This window comes from Leptopilina boulardi, unplaced genomic scaffold (genome assembly GCF_019393585.1).
Source record: "Leptopilina boulardi isolate dan_hultmark-lab unplaced genomic scaffold, ZJU_Lbou_2.1 LbouV2_173, whole genome shotgun sequence".
In the NCBI taxonomy this organism is placed as follows: domain Eukaryota; kingdom Metazoa; phylum Arthropoda; class Insecta; order Hymenoptera; family Figitidae; genus Leptopilina; species Leptopilina boulardi.
Genome location: NW_026137722.1, coordinates 343824 through 368134, shown reverse-complemented (window position 1 = coordinate 368134; position 24311 = coordinate 343824). Strand labels below are relative to the sequence as shown.

Below are 24311 nucleotides of genomic sequence, written 5' to 3'. Positions count from 1 at the left end.
TGTGTCTTTATCCTTTCCCCCCCACTCTCCGCGGGTTATTGGTATACTACAATGACGTGCTGAGCCAGCAGGCGTATATTATCTTAAATTTAAATAATAGAAGAATGGTTTAGTTATTTTCCATAAAAATAACTTGGCGTCTTTAAAAATAATAATAAATTAAAAATAAAGTAACGTGAGAAAATAAAATTTAAAATTAATCGTTTTGGTGAATTTAGAGTAAAAAATAATAGAAAAATAATCAATCAAGCAATAATCACGTTATAATATATACGAATAATAAATTCCTAAAAGCTACATCTCAATTAATCATTAATTATAATGTTTTCTTTATAGATCAATTGACACGACTTTTGGAAGCAGAAGTGAAAAATCTTATAAAATATTTAAATGGAGAATCAGTAAAAAATTATTTACAAGTGAGAAATATTCTACACAAAAAACAAATTGCTGCGATAGATTTAAAAATCGCAAAAAGTTGTGAAACTTTAACAACTTTATCAAACTTTTTTGTAAATGACGCAATTTCACCAAAAGGTATCTATCTTTAATTTTATCTATCAGGCTCATGATTATCCATAAAAATCATAATTTAAAATATTCATTTTAAAAATTCTTTTGGATATAGTAATTCTTATGACGAATTTTTTTCTTCAAATTATTATTTCACAGAATTTTTTTAAAAACAAATTTGTACTTTACACAATTTTTAGGTACTTAATTTTTATTTGGTAAAATTTTTATTTGAAAGCGTTTCTCTTTATACAAGTTTTTCTTTTAAAAAACCGAATTTTAATTTATCAGGATTCTCATTTAGTAGAATTTTATGTACTTACAATTATTTTGTTCTAGAATTTTCAATTCAACGAATCTTTATTTGTACGATTTTTTTAATCTGAAATTGCAAATTGACAAACATATAATCGACAGAAGGATTTCGGTGTTTTTAAAATTTTTATTAAATGTTAATGAAAAAAATGAAAATTCGTTCAAAAAATAAATATATGTACACTACCGTCCGAAATTGTGCGAACTCTGCTTTTTCAACAACTATAAAACTGTTCAAATCTTCAAAAATATTAAAACTAAAATTTTTTCCTCTTTATTTTATTAAAGCTAATAAAATTCTGAAAGAAATGACACCTTGACAAAGAGAATATGTTAATTTTTCAATTAGATACCCTATTGAAAAACGCGACATAGGAAAATATGTAGGAAAATATGTCGTAAACGATGTCAGAAACCATATTACAAACGACATAAAAAACGAGATCATAACTTGCATAGGATCTTATATCGTCGCTACAATCAGAATTTGGGATAGAATGCGATGTCGTTTCGGACACAGTTTTCGATATCGTTTTTTATGTCGTTTTCATTTTTATTACTATTTTTCAAATTCTTAAGTATTTTTTTGTATAATGCAAATTTATTATATTAGGCAATCATAGGTAATTATTTTTCTTACTTTATACATTGTTGATTTGTTATCGTCAATATATTATATAAAATTATAATTCAATTTTTAACGGATTTTTAACAAGTGCATTTAATTTGTTTTCCAGAAATATTAAAAATGTTAAAATAATTATACTGTTTTTAGTGATTTATATAAAAACGCTGAATATAATTTGTTATTGCCCGCCTTGTTGACACAATGTATTACTCATAATTACTGCTGTATAGTATACTCTTGACACATTATAATATTATTTTGGAAAAATTGATATTTGGAAAAAAAATACAGTGGAAAAAAATTACATTGGAAAAAAAAGTATATTGGAAAAAAAAATTTTGGAAAAAAAAGGATATTGGAAAAAAAATACATTGGAAAGTACTTTGGAAAAATAATAGCTTGGAAAAAAAGGGCTTTGGAAAAATAATACTTCTGGAAGTTTCGGCATTGGAAATTTTTTTTTGGCAGTCTTGTCTCCCAACCGTGACATCGTGATCGAAAAAAAACCATTCCAACTCTGCGTGCCCGCTTTGCAGCATCCGCCTTGGGATCCTTAGAATCCTTAATCTCCACAGTTATTTTTTCATAGAGGAGTTCTAAATTAAAAAAATTCAATCAAATAATATCTAAATAATGAAACTAAACATAAATATAATTTTTAAATTAATAATACAATAATTAATAAATAATAAAAATTATTTATTTTATTTGAAAGGCGAGAAATGAGCTAATTTTAAAATTTTACGCGGGCCCAGGCCCAAGCCAGTTCTAAAAATTTCTACTCGGTCGTAGATGTATACAGAAAAAAGAATATATTTTTGGATGAATATTTAAAACAGAGAATGATATTTGGATAAGTGAAATGAAATTTTTATTATAGAAAAAATTATTTGCTATAATTATATTATTTATTGTTATGTAATTATTTTCTACGAAAATTATTTAACCTTCAATTCTCTGAATTTTTATCGATGTCAGTTCTTTCCTATCATCCTCATCATGTTTTAGGCTACTTTTTTGTACACATCTGTGACGTAGCTCATCATTCGTCCATATAATTTCTGCCGTCTCTCTAACGAATTTGGAATCATTTTTTCTTTTCATTAATTCAAAAATGTCCTTGTGAACAAAACGTCCTTCAACAAGTTCGATCTATTGAATAATTTTTTTTAAAGATTAATAATAATAACAAAATCGCATAGAATTATAAATTACATATTATTTTTCAAAAAAGAAATTTATTTTATTTATTTTACTGCATTTTCTTTTACAAAATTATAGCAAATTATTATAAATTATTAATATAAAATTTGGATTAATGCATATTTTTTATATCTTTTTCATATAAATTTTGTTATTTTCAAAAATAAATATATAGTCACCTTATCTTCGTTTGAATTTATAAATCTAGAGTAATTATCTCTTTTCCTCGAGTTTGCTGATTTGTTATTTGTTGATGATGAATTTTCTGTCGCCTCACCTGCAGAATCAGAAAAGTTCCCAGCGTCTGAAATTTGTCATTTATTGTTTTATTTACTTATAAATTTTATTTGCGCAAAATGTTACGTTTATTTAAATTTTTTTAATTGATTTGAATAATGTAAAATAAATATTAATTTTACTCGAATTTGACACTGAAGGTAGCGCTACAATGAGATTTTCAGGATTCTCAGTTACATGCGGAGATAAACGCCCTGTGGCTGGAGAATCAATTTCTTGAATGTTATTAATTTGTCTTGCTGATAAGGAACCAGGTCCATCCACTCTTCTCACATTTTCAATGAGATTTTCTGGATTCTCAGTTAGAAGAGATAACCGCCCTGTGATTCGAGAATCAAATCTTCGAATAGTGTTAATTCGCCTTGATGATTAGGAACCAGATCCTTGGACACTTCTTACCTTGTCAATGTTACTGTTTTCATCTGTAAAATAAATAAGATAAAATTACTTTTTAATTGAAATATTGACATAAAAGGATATATTATTATCATTAACTTGTTATCATTATCATACTTTCTGATTCTGATGTAATAAAATTATCCCCTTCTCGAATCAGAATAGTATCAGCCGCTGAGAGTGTCAAATCTGACAAAAATTAAAATAAATTAATATTTTTAAATTCATATTGTTATAAAATATCTTTAAAAAAATATACTTACCATTTATTTCATGATTCTCTCCTTCTTCTTCGTCATCAGAAGAAGAGTATCTATTAATTAGAGGCGTCCTTTGGCTCATCAATTTTTGATGATTTTCCAAAATTTTGTTATTCTCATAATATTGAGCGCTCACTTTCTGATCAGTCTTCTTCTTTCTCAACCTTTTGTTGGCGATGCGCTGTGCGAATTGAAAGAATTGAAAGATAAACGATAAATATAGAAATTTCTGAATGCATATTGACTGGATGAGTGGTTAAAAAATTGAGCGAATGGCAATTTGCATGAATAAATAAAAATATTTGAAACATTATAGAAAATTATATGATAAAAAGGAATTCATTAATAAACAGGGTTCATGGCGTATAAATGGATGGATAATAAATAGAACTTAAATAGATAAATAATAATAAATGAAAATGAAATAATTTTAATTTTAAGAAAAAATTAACCATTTTAATTTGACTAAGAAAAAAATATATTTTAAATAATTAATTTTGAATTTGAAACAAAATATTTAATTAAAAAAATCTTTTAATGTAGATTTTTAAATGCTCATTCTGGTGGATGTATTTGTACACAATACTAGATTTATGATTATGAATGATTAGATAAATAACTTTTTTTTAAATTGAAATTTACCTGAGTTTTTTCTGCTAAGACGCTCAAATTACTTTTGTTGGGATAAATCAATTTTTTTTGTCTTTTCTGTTGAGTAATATCACGTCTATCGCCTGAAATTTAAAACAAATTCTTTTATAATTTTTATTGATTTTCAAACATGTCATTTATTTAAAATTGTTGCTAATTAGTAAAAAATTAAAATAATTATTATTATAATAATTTAAAGACAATCATACTTACTACCGAGAAGACGGATATAGCCATTATACAAATTGTCATTTTTGTCTTTCGTACCCACCAAATCTTGTATTTCTGATTTTTCTTGAAATCACTTTTATTTTTTGGCTTAAAATTTTCAATAGAATTAGCCTGCACAACTTTTTCTACACCGTTTGTAAAATATACTAACGCTACTTTAATTTTATTCATCTTATTATCTTTTTTATTCACAACGGCGGTCTGACCTTCTGTCAAACGATTTCTGACATAAATGCTTCGATTTTGTTATTTAAGTGAATAAGTGAATTTATGTAAATTAGTATGTGTTTTGTTTTTTAAAATATTGATTTGTGATTTGACACGTCTTGATTGCAGAATTAAAATGTTCTTAATTTTAAAAAAACAGCTCTACCAACGTAATAAAGTAAAAATTAATTAATTTGTGGTGTGATACGTTATTGACTCCAGAATTGAAATATTTTAAATTTATTACAAATAAATACTACAAGCGTAAGTACAAATAATTTTCTTTCATGCATTTTTTTAAATTTCATTCTGCATCATATTTTTTAAACATTTTAATTATATTTAATTTCAAATTTAATGGTTTTAAAGATTACTACAGAATTCAAAAAGTTTTCTTAATTGTTTAATTTAAAAAAATATTTTTTAATCATACTTTTATTATAATTATTTCTGTCGTCCTTTTTTAACATTTGAAAATTTTAATTCAATCTTTTAATTTTTATTCAATGCATATAATTATATTTTTCCGTTGTAATTTTTAAGATAAAAATGGAGAAATAAAGCAGGACGTCTTATAAAAAATATTTGCAAGCAGAGTCAGAATTACCAATTCCTTCGTCGACATGGTTCAGATATAAAAAAATGCGTAAATCAGATGTAAGTAATATAAATTCTTCTATTGTTGCGCCAATATTTATTTGGCAACATAAATAAAATTAAAACATTAAATTTTTATAATAAAATTTTTAATTAAATATATCAGAATCATTTTATTTTAAAATTATTTTTCTTTATTCTTAGACTTGCTTCAAGTTAGATTGTAGCAACTCTAATATCATATTACCGCCAGGAATTTCGGGACGTCAGCGAAACAATATAAAGAAATAACGCGACTTTATTAGGCAACTCGCATCTTGGAAAAATAATAATTTTATTCTTTTTAAAAATTTAATTTATATGAAGCAAGCTCTTGGAGCCAACACGAAATTTTAAGAATATATCAATTAATGAAGAGTAATAATTTTATAACCTTCATTGATTGATTGTTCCTTTTATTTTAAATAAAAATCCTTGTAACTTCGTCAATAACGCGCGTCTATTGTAGTACACTAATAACCTTGCAGCAACGTTGCAGACGAAACTCGCAAATAACTAGCGAACCGCAATTTTGCGAAGGTTGTAGAATAAAGATTCATGACTCTGACATCCTTAAGAAGCAAATGGACCTTGTCGCAATGTTACCAATTTGTAACTTCCGTAGTTAGCAAAGCGCAATTTTGCGAATGTTGCGGTTTCGATAATCAACATTGCCACAACCTCCTGAAGCTAATAAATCGTGCTAAAATCTTATTGAATGGTAAACAGCCGAGATATCGTCCGAAAACCTTTCAGCAACATTGCGAGTCGCTATTGAATAGATATATACATTTAATAATCAGATGTTACGCAACAAGTGCGAATTTCGTTCAAAATCATTAATTACTTATTCATGAAAATGTATTATTATATTATCCTAAATATATCGCAAAATATTTATATTATTGTTGCAAAAGAATTGTTAAATTTTAAATTATTAAAAATTAAATTTAAAATAGAAATTAAAATAATAAGATTCGAAATTAAAATAATATTTCTGCAGCCATGGGTGGGAGTCCTCACTGAACGCGTTGAGTGAAGGCTCCCCGCGCGTCCCTCGACAATGCGTGAGAGAGAAAGAAGACTGTATGTAACGGCGAAGCGTTCTCTCTCAGACACACTGTTCTCGCGGAGTACTGCGTTCTCTCTCTGTCGCATGGTTTTCTCCCTCTCTCCAATGACTAGTACGCGTCACTCTTACTCTTACGCTGTCGAATGCATAGTGGATGCTTGCTCTCTCGCACTCGTTAGGTATTACGACCATAATACACATTAGTATGGCTGGAGACGTCTATGCTGTACGCTATGGCACCAATACACCTATGCTTCCTTACTCACAGCCTATCTTACCTTGTTCCTCTGTATCTCTCAATCCTACAAGCTATGCCTGCCATTGCTTTACTATAATGTGCCTTTAGATCTATATGCAACTGATCAATTCCAGATCAATATTGAGACAATTGATCTCAAAACTGGAATTGCAACAACATTCAAAATACTACAAAATAGAATGGAATTTCTTTCTGCTTGGAAATGTCCATTATCTTAAAGTATATTAACCTTTTATATGAGAGGGTTAATTCTAAAATTTCAAAGATTAAATAAAATATAAAATTATTCAAAAGAATAATTGGAAATAATTTTGTTTCGAAATAACTTTATTATTTCAACACTATTTCACTAAACCGATTTTATTGCAAATTCAGCAAAACTGGCATGGCAACAGGCCCCACCTTCCCTTTCCACCTACATTTGCGAAATTCAAAAACAGCAAAATTTCCCACCAGGTGCCCTAAGCCGACCTGTAGAGGCATCTCCAGCCCCTAAATTTTTGTTCAGTACGGTTTCCGCGAGCATCGAAGTTCCAACTCTGTTTGGAACTGCCCGGATTAAAAAGCCTAAGCGCTCCCGTCCGGTACCAAGGACCCGTTTTGATTCGTGTGCTTACACGAATAATTTCGGTCGGACGTAAAGTAAAACGCCAACTTACTCCGAAGTCCACGGAGGCCGGTTAAGAGTCAATTCAAGTGAAGAGTTTTTAAATCTAATTAATTTTCTTTTTCTAAATTTTTGTCGAAAGACCAGCCGGATGCGGAGTGCCCGCGTCTGCTCTTGCAATTGACGGCTTAGCGAATTAGAGTAAGAGAGAGTGGATTTGTCTGTCCCTGTTAAAAAAAATTGTTCGCGCAATGAAAGAACATACGGCAAACCGCGAATGCGCCACTCGAGTGATTGTGTATGGACGATTTTTCAAAATTTATGTTTTTGCCCGACGAGAAGAAATTGTCGACGGTAGAATAAGGAAGCGGAACGGTAAGTACTCAGTATCGTTCCGGGGTAATTTTGTAACTACATCCCTCTTCCCTCCCTCCTTTCTTGTAAGAGAGAGTGGAATATATTTGTCAGCATTATTTTTGAATGATAAAATAAAATTAATAATTCTTTTAATTCTTTCTTCTCTTTATTTTCTGTTCCCTGTATTCTAATAGTAACAAGTTATAAAAGGAAGTCGTGGTATATTTTCCTATTTTATCCTAGAAAATATCAGCAATTAGAACGAAACGAACCCATAAATAAAAACAAGGCCCTTCAGGCTTTGGCAGTTTGGACCTCCGAGAACCTCTGAAATTTGGGTCATCTCAAAAGCCCGATGTATTGTTCTAATTATTTTTAATAATAATTATTTCAAAACAAATAATTTCTTCGGTTCGTAACACTATTAATTTTTTAAATTAAAATGTAAAAAAAATTTTAATTTTTAAATTAAAATTTAAAAAAATAATTTTCTTAGGTTTCGGAATCAACATCTATAAAATTGAATGAGAATCATGAAGAAATTTTTAATACAGAATTGGAACAAAATTTTTTTGAAGATGAATTTTTAATGGCGAATAACGATTTCGAGGACATTGTTAACGAAAATTGCGATAATAAATCAACCAATGAAGCAGCAGGATATGCGGTAAAATTATTTAGTGCCAATTTTAAACATTTGCAATTATAATTTTTTTATTATCATTATTTTATTAATTATTATTAATTTACTTACGTCTATATTTTAACTCATACAATAAATTTATTTAATTAGACTTTAATAAAAAAATATATTTAAATATAATTATTATTTAGAATAATAAAACATTATAGAGAATAAATATAAAATGAAAAAATAAACGATAAAAATATTATAAAAATAAGGTAATATCTGATTCACTGTATTTATTTTCTTTTAATTTTATATAGACTGAAATTCCCAGTGATCGGAAAACTGCAGAAAACCCAGAGTTACTTGAAAAAATTCAAAATTTGCTTGAAGATTTTGACACTGTTGAAAATCTCAATCCCATATACTGCGAAGTAAGTGCAAATAGTAAAAGTTTTTCCAAAATTATTTATTAATTAACTTTTCAAAATAAATGTAATAATTTATTACGCTAGTTAATTTTAATAAATTAATTGAATCAAAAATAATTAAATTGATTTAAATATTTAAAACCACTGAATTAATTCAATGAATTAGATTAATTAAAATAATTTTATTCATATAATTATTTAAAATCATTAAATTAATTTAAATAATTTATTTGGTTTAATTAATTAAATTACTTTAATCAATTAAATTAATTAACTTAATACATATAAATAATTAGTTACTTTTCTAAATATATCTCGCTAAAATCATAAAATAATTTTTTTCAGAGTGATGCGGATGACGATTTTTTTATGGATGCACTGGAAGATAATGAATTTGAAGAAACTGAATATGTTGAAGCTGAAGATAAATCTCCTTTTCTATCTTTAGAAAATGTGATCAACAGCGAAAAAATAAAAAATCCTTTGAACATGACTGTAAATAGAAGTCGAGGCGAAATACTTCTAATTGTTTTGAAATATGCAATAGTCCATGCACTTTCATTAACTGGAATTACCGATTTATTTATGATGATTAACTGCCTCTTTATGTGTGATATCTTACCAAACACTAGGTACTTGATCGATAAATTATTTTATCCAAAAAACCAAATGGAACTTCATGCGACGTGCCATCAATGTGGAGCATATATAGGTGTATTCAAAAAAAAGGATCGATATGTGAAATGTAAAGTTTGCAAAATCAGAATTAACGTAAAAGACTACAAGTATAAAGATTTCTTCGTTACTATGGATGTTTCTTCTCATATATCAAAATTAATTGAATGTCATTCTGACTATTATAATTGGGTGATAAATGAAAGAAAGCATGAAAAACATATTATACGCGATATTTACGATGGGCAGTTATATCGCGATTTTGTAAAAAAATTAGATCCTTCGGTTAGACACAATTATGCTACACTCACATTTAACACTGATGGAGCTCCACTCTTTAAAAGCTCAGCGTACTCTATCTGGCCAATTTTTTTAATGATTAATGAATTACCAATAAATGTTAGATCAACGGAATTAATACTAGCTGGCTTATGGTTTGGTAAAGACAAACCCAATATGAATGTATTTCTTGGACCGTTTGTCGATAAAATTAATATTTTTGCAACAGAAGGAATTAATTGTAGAATAAAAGACAGGGAGGTAAATGTAAAAGTTTTTACCCAAATAGGTTGCGTAGATTCTGTAGCCCGTGCTCCAGTGATGGGTTTTACGCAATTTAATGGATCATATGAATGTCCTCAATGTTTACATCCTGGCGAGTGGGTAAAAAATAAAAAAGATAATCCTCGATCAGGAACTATTAAGTATACATTGCAGGATAAAGTTCCCAAAAAGAGAAACTTGGAAGACACAAAAAAACACATGAAAAAAGCAATTAATTCAAAAAATAAAAAACCCATCTACGGAGTTAAAAATCCAACGCATTTAATAAATTTAATTGGTTTTGTTTTTTTTGTGGGTGCGTAGTCGACAGTATGCATTGTGTTTCCGGTGTAGCCAAGCAATTTGCAACAATGTTATTTGGCAATAAGACTAAATCTGAACTGTTTTCTAAAAATTTAATTTTAAAAATTGATGAAATTTTGAACAATATTAAAGTACCGAACCAAATTGCTCGGTTAGCACGTTCTTTTACTGAGAAAGAGTTCTGGAAAGTTCGTGAGTGGGAGAATTGGTGCTTATTTTATAGTATACTTGTATTTCAATCGGTTTTGCCTGACAATGAATATATTTCGCATTGGTCTTTATTTGTTGAAGCGATTTACCTATTGATGAAAGATAAAATTACCGATTACGAAGTAGATTTAGTCGACCAAATGCTGCACGAATTTGTAGCAAAAACAGAAAAATTGTATTCCAAAGCAGCCATGTCATTTAACGTACATTTACTGCTACATCTAGCAAAAAGCGTACGCGATTGGGGTCCTCTTTGGGCTCACAGTGCATTTGCCTTCGAATCTGGTAATGGAAATTTATTAAAGGTCATACACGCCGCGAAAGGAATTCATCACCAAATATGTCGACGTATAAGTTTGAAATGTAGTATGGTCTCTCTCTATTCTAATTGGTATTCTAGTTGTAATTCTACTATTAAACACTATTATGACCACATAGGAAAAAAATTTGTAAAAAAGTCATTTCAAACTTTGAATATAAGATATTTTGGACAATCGTCTGCAGTAGAAAAAGTTTGGTTAGAAAAACTTTGTCTATCCGAAAAATCAATGTCATATAAAAAAATTGTAGCAAATAGTTGCTTATACATGTCAGCAATGAAACAGAACGAACGATCAGATAACTCTTTTGCACACTTAAAAAATGGTACATACGTTCAACTTTTTAATTTTATAATCGATCCAATTACAAAATGTGAGTATACGATTGTTAAAATTGTCCATACCGTTAATTTATTTGAAGACAATTGTAAAATGGTAAAAAAAATTGTGAGCATTGACGACGAACAAGAGGCAGTAAAAACTAATGAAATTCGCAAAATTTGTGTACACATGGCATTAAATAATTCCGAGGAGTATTTGTGTGCGGTACCTAATTTGATATCACATTAAAATTTAAGAGAAAAAGATGCGAAATAATCACACACTTTCTTACATTTAAGCCGATAATAATATTTAGATATTATAGTTTAATTATAACAATTTATAATAATTATTTTGTTTGAATAAACAATAGGTAAAAATTATATTTGTTCTTCACTTTTATTTAAAAAATTAACATACAAAATAACTTAATACCTAAAAATATTAGATTACAATATTATTAAATCATTAAATATATTTTTCGATTGAAATAATACTTTATTTTACGTAAAATTTAGAGATTATTAAAAATAACAATCTAAATGATTAAATAATAAAAAAAGAATTATAAAAGAAAATAAAAATGAAAACGACATAAAAAACGATATCGAAAACTGTGTCCGAAACGACATTGCATTCTATCCCAAATTCTGATTGTAGCGACGATATAAGATCCTATGTAAGTTACGATCTCGTTTTTTATGTCGTTTGTAATATGGTTTCTGACATCGTTTCCGACATATTTTCCTACATATTTTTCTATGTCGCGTTTTTCAATAGGGTATGTAAGAAAAACCCAATTTTCAATGTTTTTACTATTTTTTTTATTTCTCTAGCAAAAATTAATATTTTTAAACGTTCTTAGGCTCATTGAAATCGTATTTTGTTATGCAATTCAAATTATATAAAACAATTCATGTACACATTCTTCGCTAGCGTATGCAAACCTTGAAAGTTGGCTCATAAAATGTCAAAAAATTTGTGATTAATATTTATATGACAAAAAATGATCAGTAAAATGTATAAATCTTAAATTTACTTACATAAATCAGAGAAGTTTAGAATGATATATTTACTTGATTTTTAAACATTATATTTTATTGTTGAATTAAATTTAAATTTTTTGACATTTTATGAGCCAACTTTCACGGTTTGCATACGCTAGGGAAGAATGTGTACATGAATTGTTTTATATAATTTGAATTGCATAACAAAATACGATTTCAAGGAGCCTAAGAACGTTTAAAAATATTAATTTTTGCCAGAGAAATAAAAAAAATAGTAGTATGCCAAAGTGATATGGACGGATATGTGTATACATTGTTTGGTTACATATTTCTACGCATATTATAATAACCAACAATAATGTGATTATTATATTGCAATTATTATATTTAGGAAAATGTATTATTTTATAAGAAGGGAGGAGAATCGCATATGTCAACTATATCTATCTTTCTCTCTCTTTCTCACGCGTTCAGGTGCAAAGAGTTTCGCAGCGTGGATGCGGTACACACAGACACGGACTCCCTATAGCCTTCGTAATGCATATGTGTGAGGCGCTCGAGGAGTATCGCGCGATGCATACACTGCTTTCCTTCCCTTATTCTTTTCCTTATAATACCTTCAAACTCAAAAAAAAGGAAATAAAAATACAATAATCGTTGATAGCTTAAATTGGAACATGCCACATTTTCCAAGCACATATAAACTCGCAATAATTAAGATTTTTTTTAAGTGGGTCAATTTTTGTAAAAAAACAAATGCACATAATTAAAAAAAAATTTTGAGACATGTATATCGTGCATATATGCATTTATACTAACGTGAATGTACGTGTGTAAAATGTATATGCATATAAAAAGGGGAAAATAATTTCATTTTTAATATGAAAATGATAATCTGTGCAGAACTATGACCGCTCTGGAATTCAACAAAGGTTGCAAGTTATACTTTATTAAAAACACACATATACACTTACACATATGGAGATGTGCAGTTCCAATAGTGTCATCAGAGAAAAGAATAACAAGAATCATGGGTTCTGAGAATATTGATGGACGATGATCTAAGCTTTCTTATCGATACCCCTGAAACCCCTAGAAACCTTCTACCCCTGATTCACTAATCCCACTAAGTGCATCTCGCGATGCTCTTTATAAGCAGAAGCTCATAGGGCCTCATTGCCTATTCGTCTTCAGTCAATCACTTAGTACGTGTTACTGATTTTTGCATTATTTCTCTAATAAGTGAACTTAGAGTTTAAACCATGGAGAAAGCTCAATAATATACCTGCTGAATCACGATAGATTTTCGTTGAGCCAGGTAAATTAACAGCAGTGCTTAAATTTCTAAAATTAAAATTGTTGAATCACGATAGATATTCGTTGAGCGAATTTTTAATTTTAAGAATAAGGCCAGTCTGCGAGCTGGCTCCAATTTAAATTCTATTTTCTTTGGGCGGACGTAAAAAATTAAATCGAACCGTGAACCGTCTGAGTCCCAATCGGTTGATCAGTACAGTGAGAAATTATTTAATAAATTATTTCATAATTTATTAAATAATTTTTTGTTCTTAAAACCGGCCAGTCCATACGGATTGTACTTGCGCCGCTTGTGTCTGATAGGGTACCGGTACCGCGTTTCGAGACGCGGAAATACGCATAACACCTTTCTTTCGTTTTGCCCGTTGATTGTGTGACGAGATCTCAAGAATTCTCCCTTCTCAACAGATCTCTCGACGGTAGTGTGTAAGAGAAATCTAGCTGTAAGTAAGAAAACTTGTATCGTTCCAAAAACATTACTCTTTACAAAAGAAAGCATATAATGTGTAATTTTTGCATTTTTTACTTTGATTTTTAATAAATTTTTAAAACTAAAATTCCAATTGTTCTATTCAATCAATAGACCTTTTATTTGTGCTGTCAAAAATAGTGTGGATTTTTATCTCAAAGCTAAGAAACATTATTTACGATCTAGAGATTAAATTGTCAGTTTCGTCTTCTATCGGCGAATTAATTAATCGAACCCACATAAAAATAAACATTATTAAGTTAAATGTTCATTTTGACTTTTAATGGCAACTTGGTTCCTCCGGCGAAAAAAAATTTAAGTAATTGTTTAAAATTATAAAAATTAAATAATTAATTTTTCTCGTTCGTAACAATCAGCGACCCCGAGAACCCCCGAGTAACGTGATTCAAGTGAATTCAGTGCATTTAAAAAAAAGTGGTCGGACATTTTGGATCCGCCATTTTGGATTTTCAAAAATTGACATCGAATTCGAAATAAGTGACCCTGAAAACCCCTGAGTAACGAGTTTTAAGAAAGTTTATTCAGTTCTTTTTGGTTTTACTCATTTTTGAATTTTTTTCACTTTTAACACTATTTTTTGAACTTAAACCTCAATTTTTAAAAAATCGGTCCATTTTTTTGAATTTTGTAATTTACATTTTTTGTTCAGAAGGTCAGAAAAAACAGAATTACAAAGTTGCAGAAAATTTCACCAGACCCCAAATTTTCATGTAAATGGTCCGGGGTTCTTTCATGCGCCTCAATCTTAATACCTCGTAAACAATAATAATATTTTTCTTTTACCATGAAGAATTAGAGTCATCTTCAGGAAAGTGGTCAAGATCGTCTTCGTCGTCTTCATCATAATTTTCGTTCTTTTTATTGGTAATTTTTTTATTTTATTAATTTTTAAGAATTATTTAATAATTTTAATCTTTAAATGCCATATGTATTTCTTAAAATTAAACTTTTTCTTAAATGCATTAAAAAAAGAACTTTACTTTTTTAATGTGATTAAGGTTAGATTTTCTTGAGCGTTAAATATTTTCATATTATTCTTATTGCGTTTCACGTGAGAATATATATATTACAAATGTATGATAAATTAAAGAATATATTTTTTTAATTTTAACACTATTGTATTACTAATGGCTGACAACATTATGCCTTTTTTTGGTCATATAGTCTTTATACACAATTCTGTCCATTCACTTAATTTTAATAGTATCATCTAAATTAAAATTAGTGACCGTGACGCTCCCGGCACTAGAATAGGGCGTCTGTAACCTACCGCATGTCGTAAAAGGCGACTAAAGGGGGCACTTTTTAAATTATTAAAAGCTGCGTGAATATAACTAAATAATTGACTGACAGACTAACTAATTGATAATACATATTACACGAACAGACAACAAATACATAATATAGGTTCGTCTTACAGACTGCAAATCAATTCTCATCCGATTATTTGATAATTTGTTTTATCTAAAGATTTGAGTTTCTGTACGCTCTGTGCAACGGCCACATATTTGGTGAAACATAGAATGCTACATCAACATGTAGCAAGTCTACAAACATTAATTACAAGACATTTAATATGTGACTGAAGCTTAAATTAATAAAAAAATTGTTCATCTTCAAGCATAAAGTATTCTTGAAATGAAAAACATTAAAGAAAATCGACTCAAAAGTATTAGAACATTGTTTATATTTACTGTTCAATCTACAAAAACGAGAATGGTTAACATCAAATATCTCTAAATCTTAAGGTAAATATTTTTAATAGGAAGCTAAATATAAAATATAGGATTGATTTAGTCACATTAATAATAAAATTAATTTATACTTTTGTCTTCTATTTTTTTCATTTAGTTCCATTATTTTAAACCTACAATAGGAAAAAGAAATCCTCATCCTACAAAGAGAAAAAGTTTTCTGTTTTTTTCTATGCCTAAACCAATCATGAAAAACCAACTGAAGATGCCACTAATAAATTAATAATTTGTTTTATTTAAAAATTTGCATTTTTGTATGCTCTGTGCAACGGACATATATATGTCCAGACACAGGTTGCTACATGAAATGGTAGCCGATTTTAAAACAAATTATTAGACCATTTCATTTGACATTGAAATTAACGAAAATTATTTTTGGCCTTCAATCATCAAGAATCCTTTAAAGAAGCAATATCAAAAACCGACGCTAAAGTACCTGAAGAACATTTTTATTTGCAGTTCAACTTACACAAACGAAAAATATTCGCGCTAATACTATTCAAATTTTCTAAGTAAAATAGTAAAAGGCATTTCATGCTTTATTTTTATTAATTTATAAGAATTACTAATTCATTGACATTGTAGTAAATTTGCGAACTCTGATTTTAAAGTAATTCTGTACATTAAATTCTGTCCCATGAAGTTTTATATTAGAATTAAATTAAATTCATAAATACTTCATTTGTTTTAATTAATGTAGAAAGCTTCGCGCATAATTAAAAATTTTCTTTATCAGTTGCATGATTCCGATCCTTCAAAGTGCAAACCAATCATATTCCTTGAAGAAGAGAAAGTATTCTGCTTCATTTGATGTTTAAGCCATTGATGCAAAACAAACTGAAGATGTCACTACCGTCAACTAATAATTTGTTTCTTATTTTATAAATTTGCGTTATTGTATGCTCTGTGCAACGGACATAGCTATGTCCAGACATAGGTTGCTACATGACATAACAAATTTTTAAACACAATTTATTAGACCATTTCATCAGATATTGAAATTAATGGTAACTGTTTTTCGCCTTCAAGCATGAAGTTCTCTCATTACTCCAGAAATGTAGTATTCGTAAAGCTTCTTATCATATGTCCGTTTCATCATATCACTATTACCCTCGTCATTATGAACCATGCAAACTAATCCATTCTCAAATTGGATCCCTTACTGACTTTGAAAACCTTGGTAAATATTTTTCATTTGGAATATTCATTAAACGTATTTTTTACCCTTTTTCATCGAATTGTTGATTGTGACTAAAAAAAACTTTTAATTAAAAAACTAACATAGATAGAACATATCTATATTCTATATCTTTATTCAATGTAAATTTTTTATGCTTGTCTATGAAAACTAATGAAATTTCTTTTTTTAGGATAGAAATGAAACGTTCAATCTGCTTTGTTCACTCACCATAAACTAAAAAATAGCAAGATGATTACTTATCAATTGTTAACTTCTTTTTTCTGTGATGGAAATGGAAAGCACTTTAAAGTCTTACAATAACAAGTACACACTAAAGATAAGAATTTCACTGTCATACAAAGGCATTTACTAAACTGAATTTTTTTCTCCTTTCGATATTTAAAAACTAAACAAAATGACAATTACATTAAAATTTTCAGTTGGTAGAACAACTGAAGTTAATAATTTTTATTATTTACATAAGAAAACGAAAGCAAAACTTAATTTTCATTCAGTTTTGTAAACGAAATGAAAGTAGAATTTAATTTTTGTTTTACTTTTGATTATGATATCAGAATCACAAGTTGTGTAGACTAAGACTGTCAATTATGAAATACCCTATTGAAAACAAAAAGAATTGTTTCTAAAATATTTATTATTTTCTCGTGCTAATGATGATGAAAATGTCACATTTCACTGTGTTCCGCAATGTTTCTCTTTTATATAAATTACGCTAACTCGTATACTTAATTTTAAAATAACTGTTTTGTCGAAGGTGGCTGTGAAAAATTTGAAAAACACGGAACATCCTCAGTATTTCTACGCGTGGTCTACAAATAGTAGGTTTATTCAAAAAACAATGACAAGACGTGATGTCAACAAATGTGTAATACAGTCCGATAAAATCCGATAACTACCCACAGCGTACATGATATTTCCTAAATAAATTTAAAATACTTTATTGAAAATTTTAAATATTATTACCAGTATGAAAATATTCACCATTGGGAAAATATTAACACAAAATTTGAGAAAACCATACAGTTTAACATTTTTAAATTTTTACCTAAATGATGCGCACTGGTCGAACTCACTTTCTGTGGCTTATTCAGCTGCTCAATAATTTTTAAATACATATATAATTTCTACAATTGTTAAAAAATAGAGAATAATTTTATACATTAAAAATATTCTATCTGTAAAATTCTTTTGATACAGTCTGATTTTCGAAATTAAGTATACGAATTGGTTTCAACTTATACTGAAAGTACAATACGGAACACCGTAAATAACGACGAATCTTAATCGGCCTAGATAACTAAGATTCAATAAAATTTATAATCACCGCAATATTAATTATATCCAAAAATTGTGATAAATCGTTAAAAAATACAATTATAAAATGTTTTTAAATTGTTAGATAATAATAATTTTTGACGAGAAACTTCTTATAGCAGACGTTAAAGTGACACCTAGTCCTGCAAGACTATGTGTCAGAATGACGAATATGTTTCAAAGTTTCGGACAAAAGTAATAATTACGTTTGTCCGTAAACTTCTTGAAGCAGACGTTAAAGTGACATCTAGTGCTGCAAGACTATGTGCCAGAATGACGAAAATGCTTGAAAAATTTCAGACAAAAGTAATAATTACGTTTGTCCGGAAACTTTCAGCAGCAGACGTCAAAATAACACCTAGGGCTGCAAAACTCTCTGTCGTGATAACGATACAGATCAAAATAGTATCAGGCAAATGTAATAAAAAATTTTTAAGAGAAACTTCTTCTTGTTTGACCAGAAACTTCCTTTTGCAAACTTTAAAATGACACTTAGTGCTGCTAGACCAGGTGTCATGATGACGAAACTACTAGAAAATGTTTCTATGTAAAGTTAAATTCTAAGTTAAGAAAATTCTGAATTAAATTAATAAAAAATAAAATATAATAACGAACAAAACAAACATCTAGTTTAAATAAATTTAATTAATTTATATTAGTAATTAAAACTGTTTTTTTATGTTCAATATAATATTTTAATTTTGTATGTTCAAAAAAAAATTGGGTGAATGTCCTATTCTCTAATAGTCGATGAAAAAAAGAAACGTTTTTTATCATTGCAATAATTCTAAAATTCAATACTTTTAGAGTTAGATGTCATTCAAATTATTTCTATTAAAAAAAAGTCGTAAAACTAGATTTTGAAAAATTTAATTACTCAAAAATTTAAACACTTATAAAAGTATTTAAAAATCCGTTAATCTTTTTTCTATAATGAACGGAAAAAATATATTTACCTAATTTAAAATGTCATAGGTAAATTTCACGTGGAATCGCCCATATGTTATATAATATATAAAATATACACACCTGTTATATCTATTGCTCGCAATGTATCTAAAATATTCTCTGTAATATCTTCGGGCACGCGGGTTAGTTTGTTGTTCTGTAAGCTGAGAGTTTCTAGAGAATTTAAGTTGTCAAATACCATTGTGGGTAGTACTTTTATTCTGAAACAAAGCGAATTTCAAATATGCAGGTTTAAATCTGTCAGAATATGATTAAGACTTAATGTAATTTTTCTCCTCCATATAACATTATTTTTAAAAAGTACATAACGCTCATTGTCAGTAAAGCCATAATGTGTCTGTAGAAAAATGAACATAGATACAACAAATTTTAACCATTTACCTGAGAAATAATTTTTCTTAAAAACGAGATTTGTTGAATAACTTCATGTGTAAAACTTTAACGCTTTTAATTATATCTATGGGTAAATTTTGAAATATATTTGTCTTCTTCTGCATTGGGATTCCGTTAAGCGCCGGTGCTAAGTAGCGCTGCTCTATATGTATATAGTGCTATATGAAGCAAAACAAATTGCCACTGACATTCAGTCAAATTGCTACCTAGAATAGAGACAAATTGTGCTATACAGCGCAATGCTTCATATCGCTGAGTGCTACGTGCTCTAGGGTGACCAAAAAAAAGTATTTTTTTATTTTAAAATCGGTAAACATTTAATGGTGCCGCCAGGCCCTTGAAGTTTTGTATGTATTTTATATGGCGAAAAACTGCTTTTTCGTAAAAGTGCAATAATTTCGTTGAATCTTAAAATTTTTTAATCGAAAAACGACATTTCTTTTCAGGAGTGCTCAAACTATAAAGTTCTAATAATTACTTTAAAAAAATTAAATTACCTATTTTTATTAGACAGAAAAAACCAGTAGAAAGTGATTGTCAAAAATTAACAATAAGATTTGGTTAAACAAATCGACGCCCTTTGATGATAAAGTGTTAATTCAAACACAACTGCAAAAAGTGTAAGAGTAAGACCTGGAATATTTTTAAGTTTATTAAAAAACTGTCGGATGTGGAGGAGGCTGCATTTTTTATGTACATCCACTTTTTCGATCATCTGTAACTTTTTTCCTTTTGTATGTACAAAAAATTTTATTCCAATGTTTTTTAGGTTTTTAACCTACTTTTTGACGATAATAAAAGTTTTTGAAAAAATCAAAATTTGACTCCTTTTTGAAAAATTAAACTAAAAATTCATTTTTTTCAACTTACGACCCTTTCTATTTTTTTGAAAATATTTTAGTTCGAAAACTCATTTTTTCCAAAAAAATATGTAATTTTCTAAAGGGCTTTTTTCCTGACGCCTGCCTGTCTTTTCGTTAATGTGATACATGTCACTGATGGAGGTAACGAGAATTCATGAAGAATTTTTACCTTCTGTTCGCCGGATACTTTTCCGAGCCGAATTTTCAATTATTTATTTAAATAAAAGGTTATGTTCGAAGTTAGATGTGTTTTTTATATCTTGTAGATCATTTATAGCATAATTTATTATAAATAACTATTGTATCATAACAAATTATTATTAACTAATTATTAATTATAATTGTTATTACAATAATTATAATTTGTAATTGTTAATAATAAATATTATTGTTTTACCCAGATAGCACAACTTTTTGCAGCAAATTTGCAATGCCAAATTATAAGTTTACAATGTAAATTTGCTGCAAAACTGTGGCAAATAGCTGTATGTCCTTGCTTTGCGAAGTTCGCATTGCAAGTTTGCAAAAAAATTTCTCAGAAAAATTGCAGAAAAATTTTATGACAAATTTTAAGAAAACTTGCGGACATTTTTTGACAAAAATTAAAAAATGTCATTGTTGTAAATATGATGATATTTTGTTACTGCAAACCTTTTCTAAAGGAAAGGCGACTAAAATCTATTGCGCAGCCCCAAGTGACATAGAGACATTTTTCTGCAAACTTGCGATGCATACTTCGCAAAGCGTGGACATATAGCTATTTGCCACAGTTTTGCAGCAAATTTACATTGCAAACTAACAAATTTGGCATTGTAAACTTACTGAAGAATTGCTGCAAATTGTTGTGCTATCTGGGTAGTGATTTATAATTTATAATGTTACATATATATATATATATATATATATATATATATGTGTGTTTAATATGGATAATATTATATTGTTAACTTATAGTAAATATGTAAATGTGAAAAGGCACTAATTATAAAATCTGTTGCACTGGCCCAAAACGTCAGTTCTCCTTTGAGCTCACTTGGGATTGGCTTTCCTCCCCTGCCTAGCCTGACCTACCGCTAACACTACTCAATACTTAGAAAAATTCTGAGTTGTTGGACTTAGAAACATTTCGAGTCATCGAAATTAGAAATTTTTCCGAAACTCCGACTTAGAATATTTCTTCGATATTGATACTTAGAAATTTTCGCCCTTGTGGGACTTAAACATTTTCGACACACTGTACTTTAGAAATAAACGATCACTTATACTTTGACTCGTTTCAATCAATGCTACCCCCCCCCCCCCCGACTCTAACGTTTTACACTTTCAGGCACTCTCTAACGCAAAACACTCTACGTATCGAGTTGGTTTCCTCTCAATACTAGAGCTTTTTTGAACTCATTGTTGAGCTGGCTTTCCTCTCAACCATCCAAAAGTCGAGCTGGTTTCCTTTCGGAACTACTACACACACACGGTATCGAGTTGGTTTCCTCTCGATACCTATCTACACATACTATATTGAGTTGGTTTCCTCTCAATATCAGTAAATTACACACAATACCGAGATGGTTTCCTCTAGGAACTACTACACACACGGTATTGAGTTGATATCCTCTCGATACCTATCTACACATACTATATTCAGTTGGTTTCCTCTCAATATCAGTAAATTACACACAATACGGAGCTGGTTTTCTCTCGGAACTACTACATACACAGAATCGAGTTGGTTTCCTCTCGGTATTGGAGTACAACCAACTTTCTCTTTTTTAAAATTAAGCAATCAAACAATCGCTCTTCTCTTTTTTTACCCAACTTTAATGAATTTAATGTCACTTTGCCACTATTTCGCTGTACCTTTGAAAACTCCCCATTGGTTATGATGCAAAATAGATTTGGGCGTTGCCCGGTTACTCCCTCTACATAATTTATGACACCCTGTCACACTGAAAACAAAGTCTTCATTGCAGTCGATTTTTTAATACCTGTTACGTTTATATTTAATTTTGAAGGTAAGCGTAGTCAAAAGGTATTTTATACTTCGGAAGTCGTTAGCAAATATTTCAATTAGGCCCGAATCCGCTTTCGGAATAAATAAACGAATCTATTACTGATGGGATAAATATTAAAGTACAGAAAACCGAAATACAGACAACTTTCTGAAGTAAACTGTCGCAGAAAAATGTATCGGTTCTGGAGGAGAATTTCCAGGCTTTTATACCCTTTCGTATAGGGGTGACGGGGCAAAGGTGACGTTGTGATGATTTTAAATAGCCAATCAACATATTAAATAATATATATCGTCACTGTTACCCAATCTGAATTAAATTGCTTTATAATGACCAATAAGAATTCATCTGATGGGGAGGAGTCATTGTTGTTTCTTGGTAAAAAGTGGGGAAATACACTGGTTCTTCTCCTCCAGACAAGTCTTGGAAAAATGATCTTATTACATGACTTATATATATGCTAGTTATTTTCAGTTAATTAAGATATTAATAAAAGTATTAATTAGTATTAATAATAAATAAACATGTAAATCATGTAAAAGGTCCCATTTTTGTGAAATTAATAATAAAATCAAATAACATTCAATCATACAAACATACAATAAGTTTGTATAATGGAATATAATGTTACATCCCGAGCGAAAGGCGAGGTTGAATTTAATTTTAATTAATAAAATCAATTTTAAACTTTTGGAGGAATGGTAGGCTGATTAAGTCAAGTTGGTAAAGCTTGACCATTTATTTTTATATGAGAACGTTTGTTTTTATCGATCCTACGGGGGACGTCTTTTAATTTATTTTACTATAAAATAATTGCCTTGACACTTATAGTTGTTAATTTAAATATGAATTTAGGTATATGAGAAACTCAGTGAAGAATTTTATTGATATAAATGAAGTATAATTTATTAATATAAATGAATTAAATCAAAATGTTACAATAATGTTTTATGTTAAAAGATGTTGTTACAAGAATTGTGAATTTTAAAATATAGTACTTACAATTACCTCTGTTCAGAGGGCAGAAACAAATATAAATTGACAAGTTGGCACTTGTCCTTGACGCTGTGAGTTTTTACAACTCCTGAAAAGGAACGGTTGAGACTTCCTCACAGTTTTTTTTAGTTCGTAAACTCCGAAATGCACACACGTCACGTTTGCCAAATCGTTAAATTGAGAATACACTAATACGACGATTAACAATAAAATTTAATAAATGACAAGCTTACAAATCTGTCGATGATGATTACTTGCTCTACTTACCGAACAACGAGTAAACATATACTGTTTGAGATGCAAGAGTTACAGTCGTAATAATTTTAAAGTAACCGCAGGGTCAAACTCACGATGGTAATTTCACGTTATGAAACGAACTATGAAATGATTCCGGAGCAAATGACGACTGACAGTGGATTTACATGGGTTTTTATACTAGAAATTTGCCCTCAGTGGGAGTAAATAAGTTCAAAGATCACCCCATCTCTAAGCTTGACTCTTAGATTTTCATAGAACTGTAACAATTCTCAGAGCTTAGATGAACACCTGCATCCTGTATCGCATAGCACAAGTATCGCTATTACATTGTCTATAAGCATCTCACAATATTGCGACGCTAGAATACTGTGCTTGCGCCTCGCTAACGCTTACATGAGTCATAAGTCCACTCGCTGCTACTGAGTAATGTGCGTAGTAGTGTCAAATGGCATAGGTTTAATTTCTATGAATAGCCTACCAGGCTTTCGATATTCAAGTCAAAGGTTAACCTATGCGATTTGATACAAGTGAGAAGTATATCATCGCATAAGACTTATACTTTATGCAGCTGCAAAAACAATTCCTAAGAATTAGCCAAAGAATTGCGTGGAAATCATATTAGGAAAGTTTTTATATTGAGCATTATTCATACTTTTGAA

General features: G+C 29.1%; 1 protein-coding gene across 1 annotated transcript in view; it reads right to left on the bottom strand.

Moving 5' to 3' along the window:
* Positions 1 to 24311, bottom strand: part of LOC127277674 (leucine-rich repeat LGI family member 3-like) — a 380758-nt gene that overhangs the window by 94461 nt on the left and 261986 nt on the right. Inside the window, exon 2 of the mRNA XM_051298972.1 lies at positions 19197 to 19336. Within this exon, the coding sequence (XP_051154929.1) occupies positions 19197 to 19317 (121 nt within the window). The 5' untranslated portion in view covers positions 19318 to 19336. The remainder of the gene's footprint in view (positions 1 to 19196; positions 19337 to 24311) is intronic.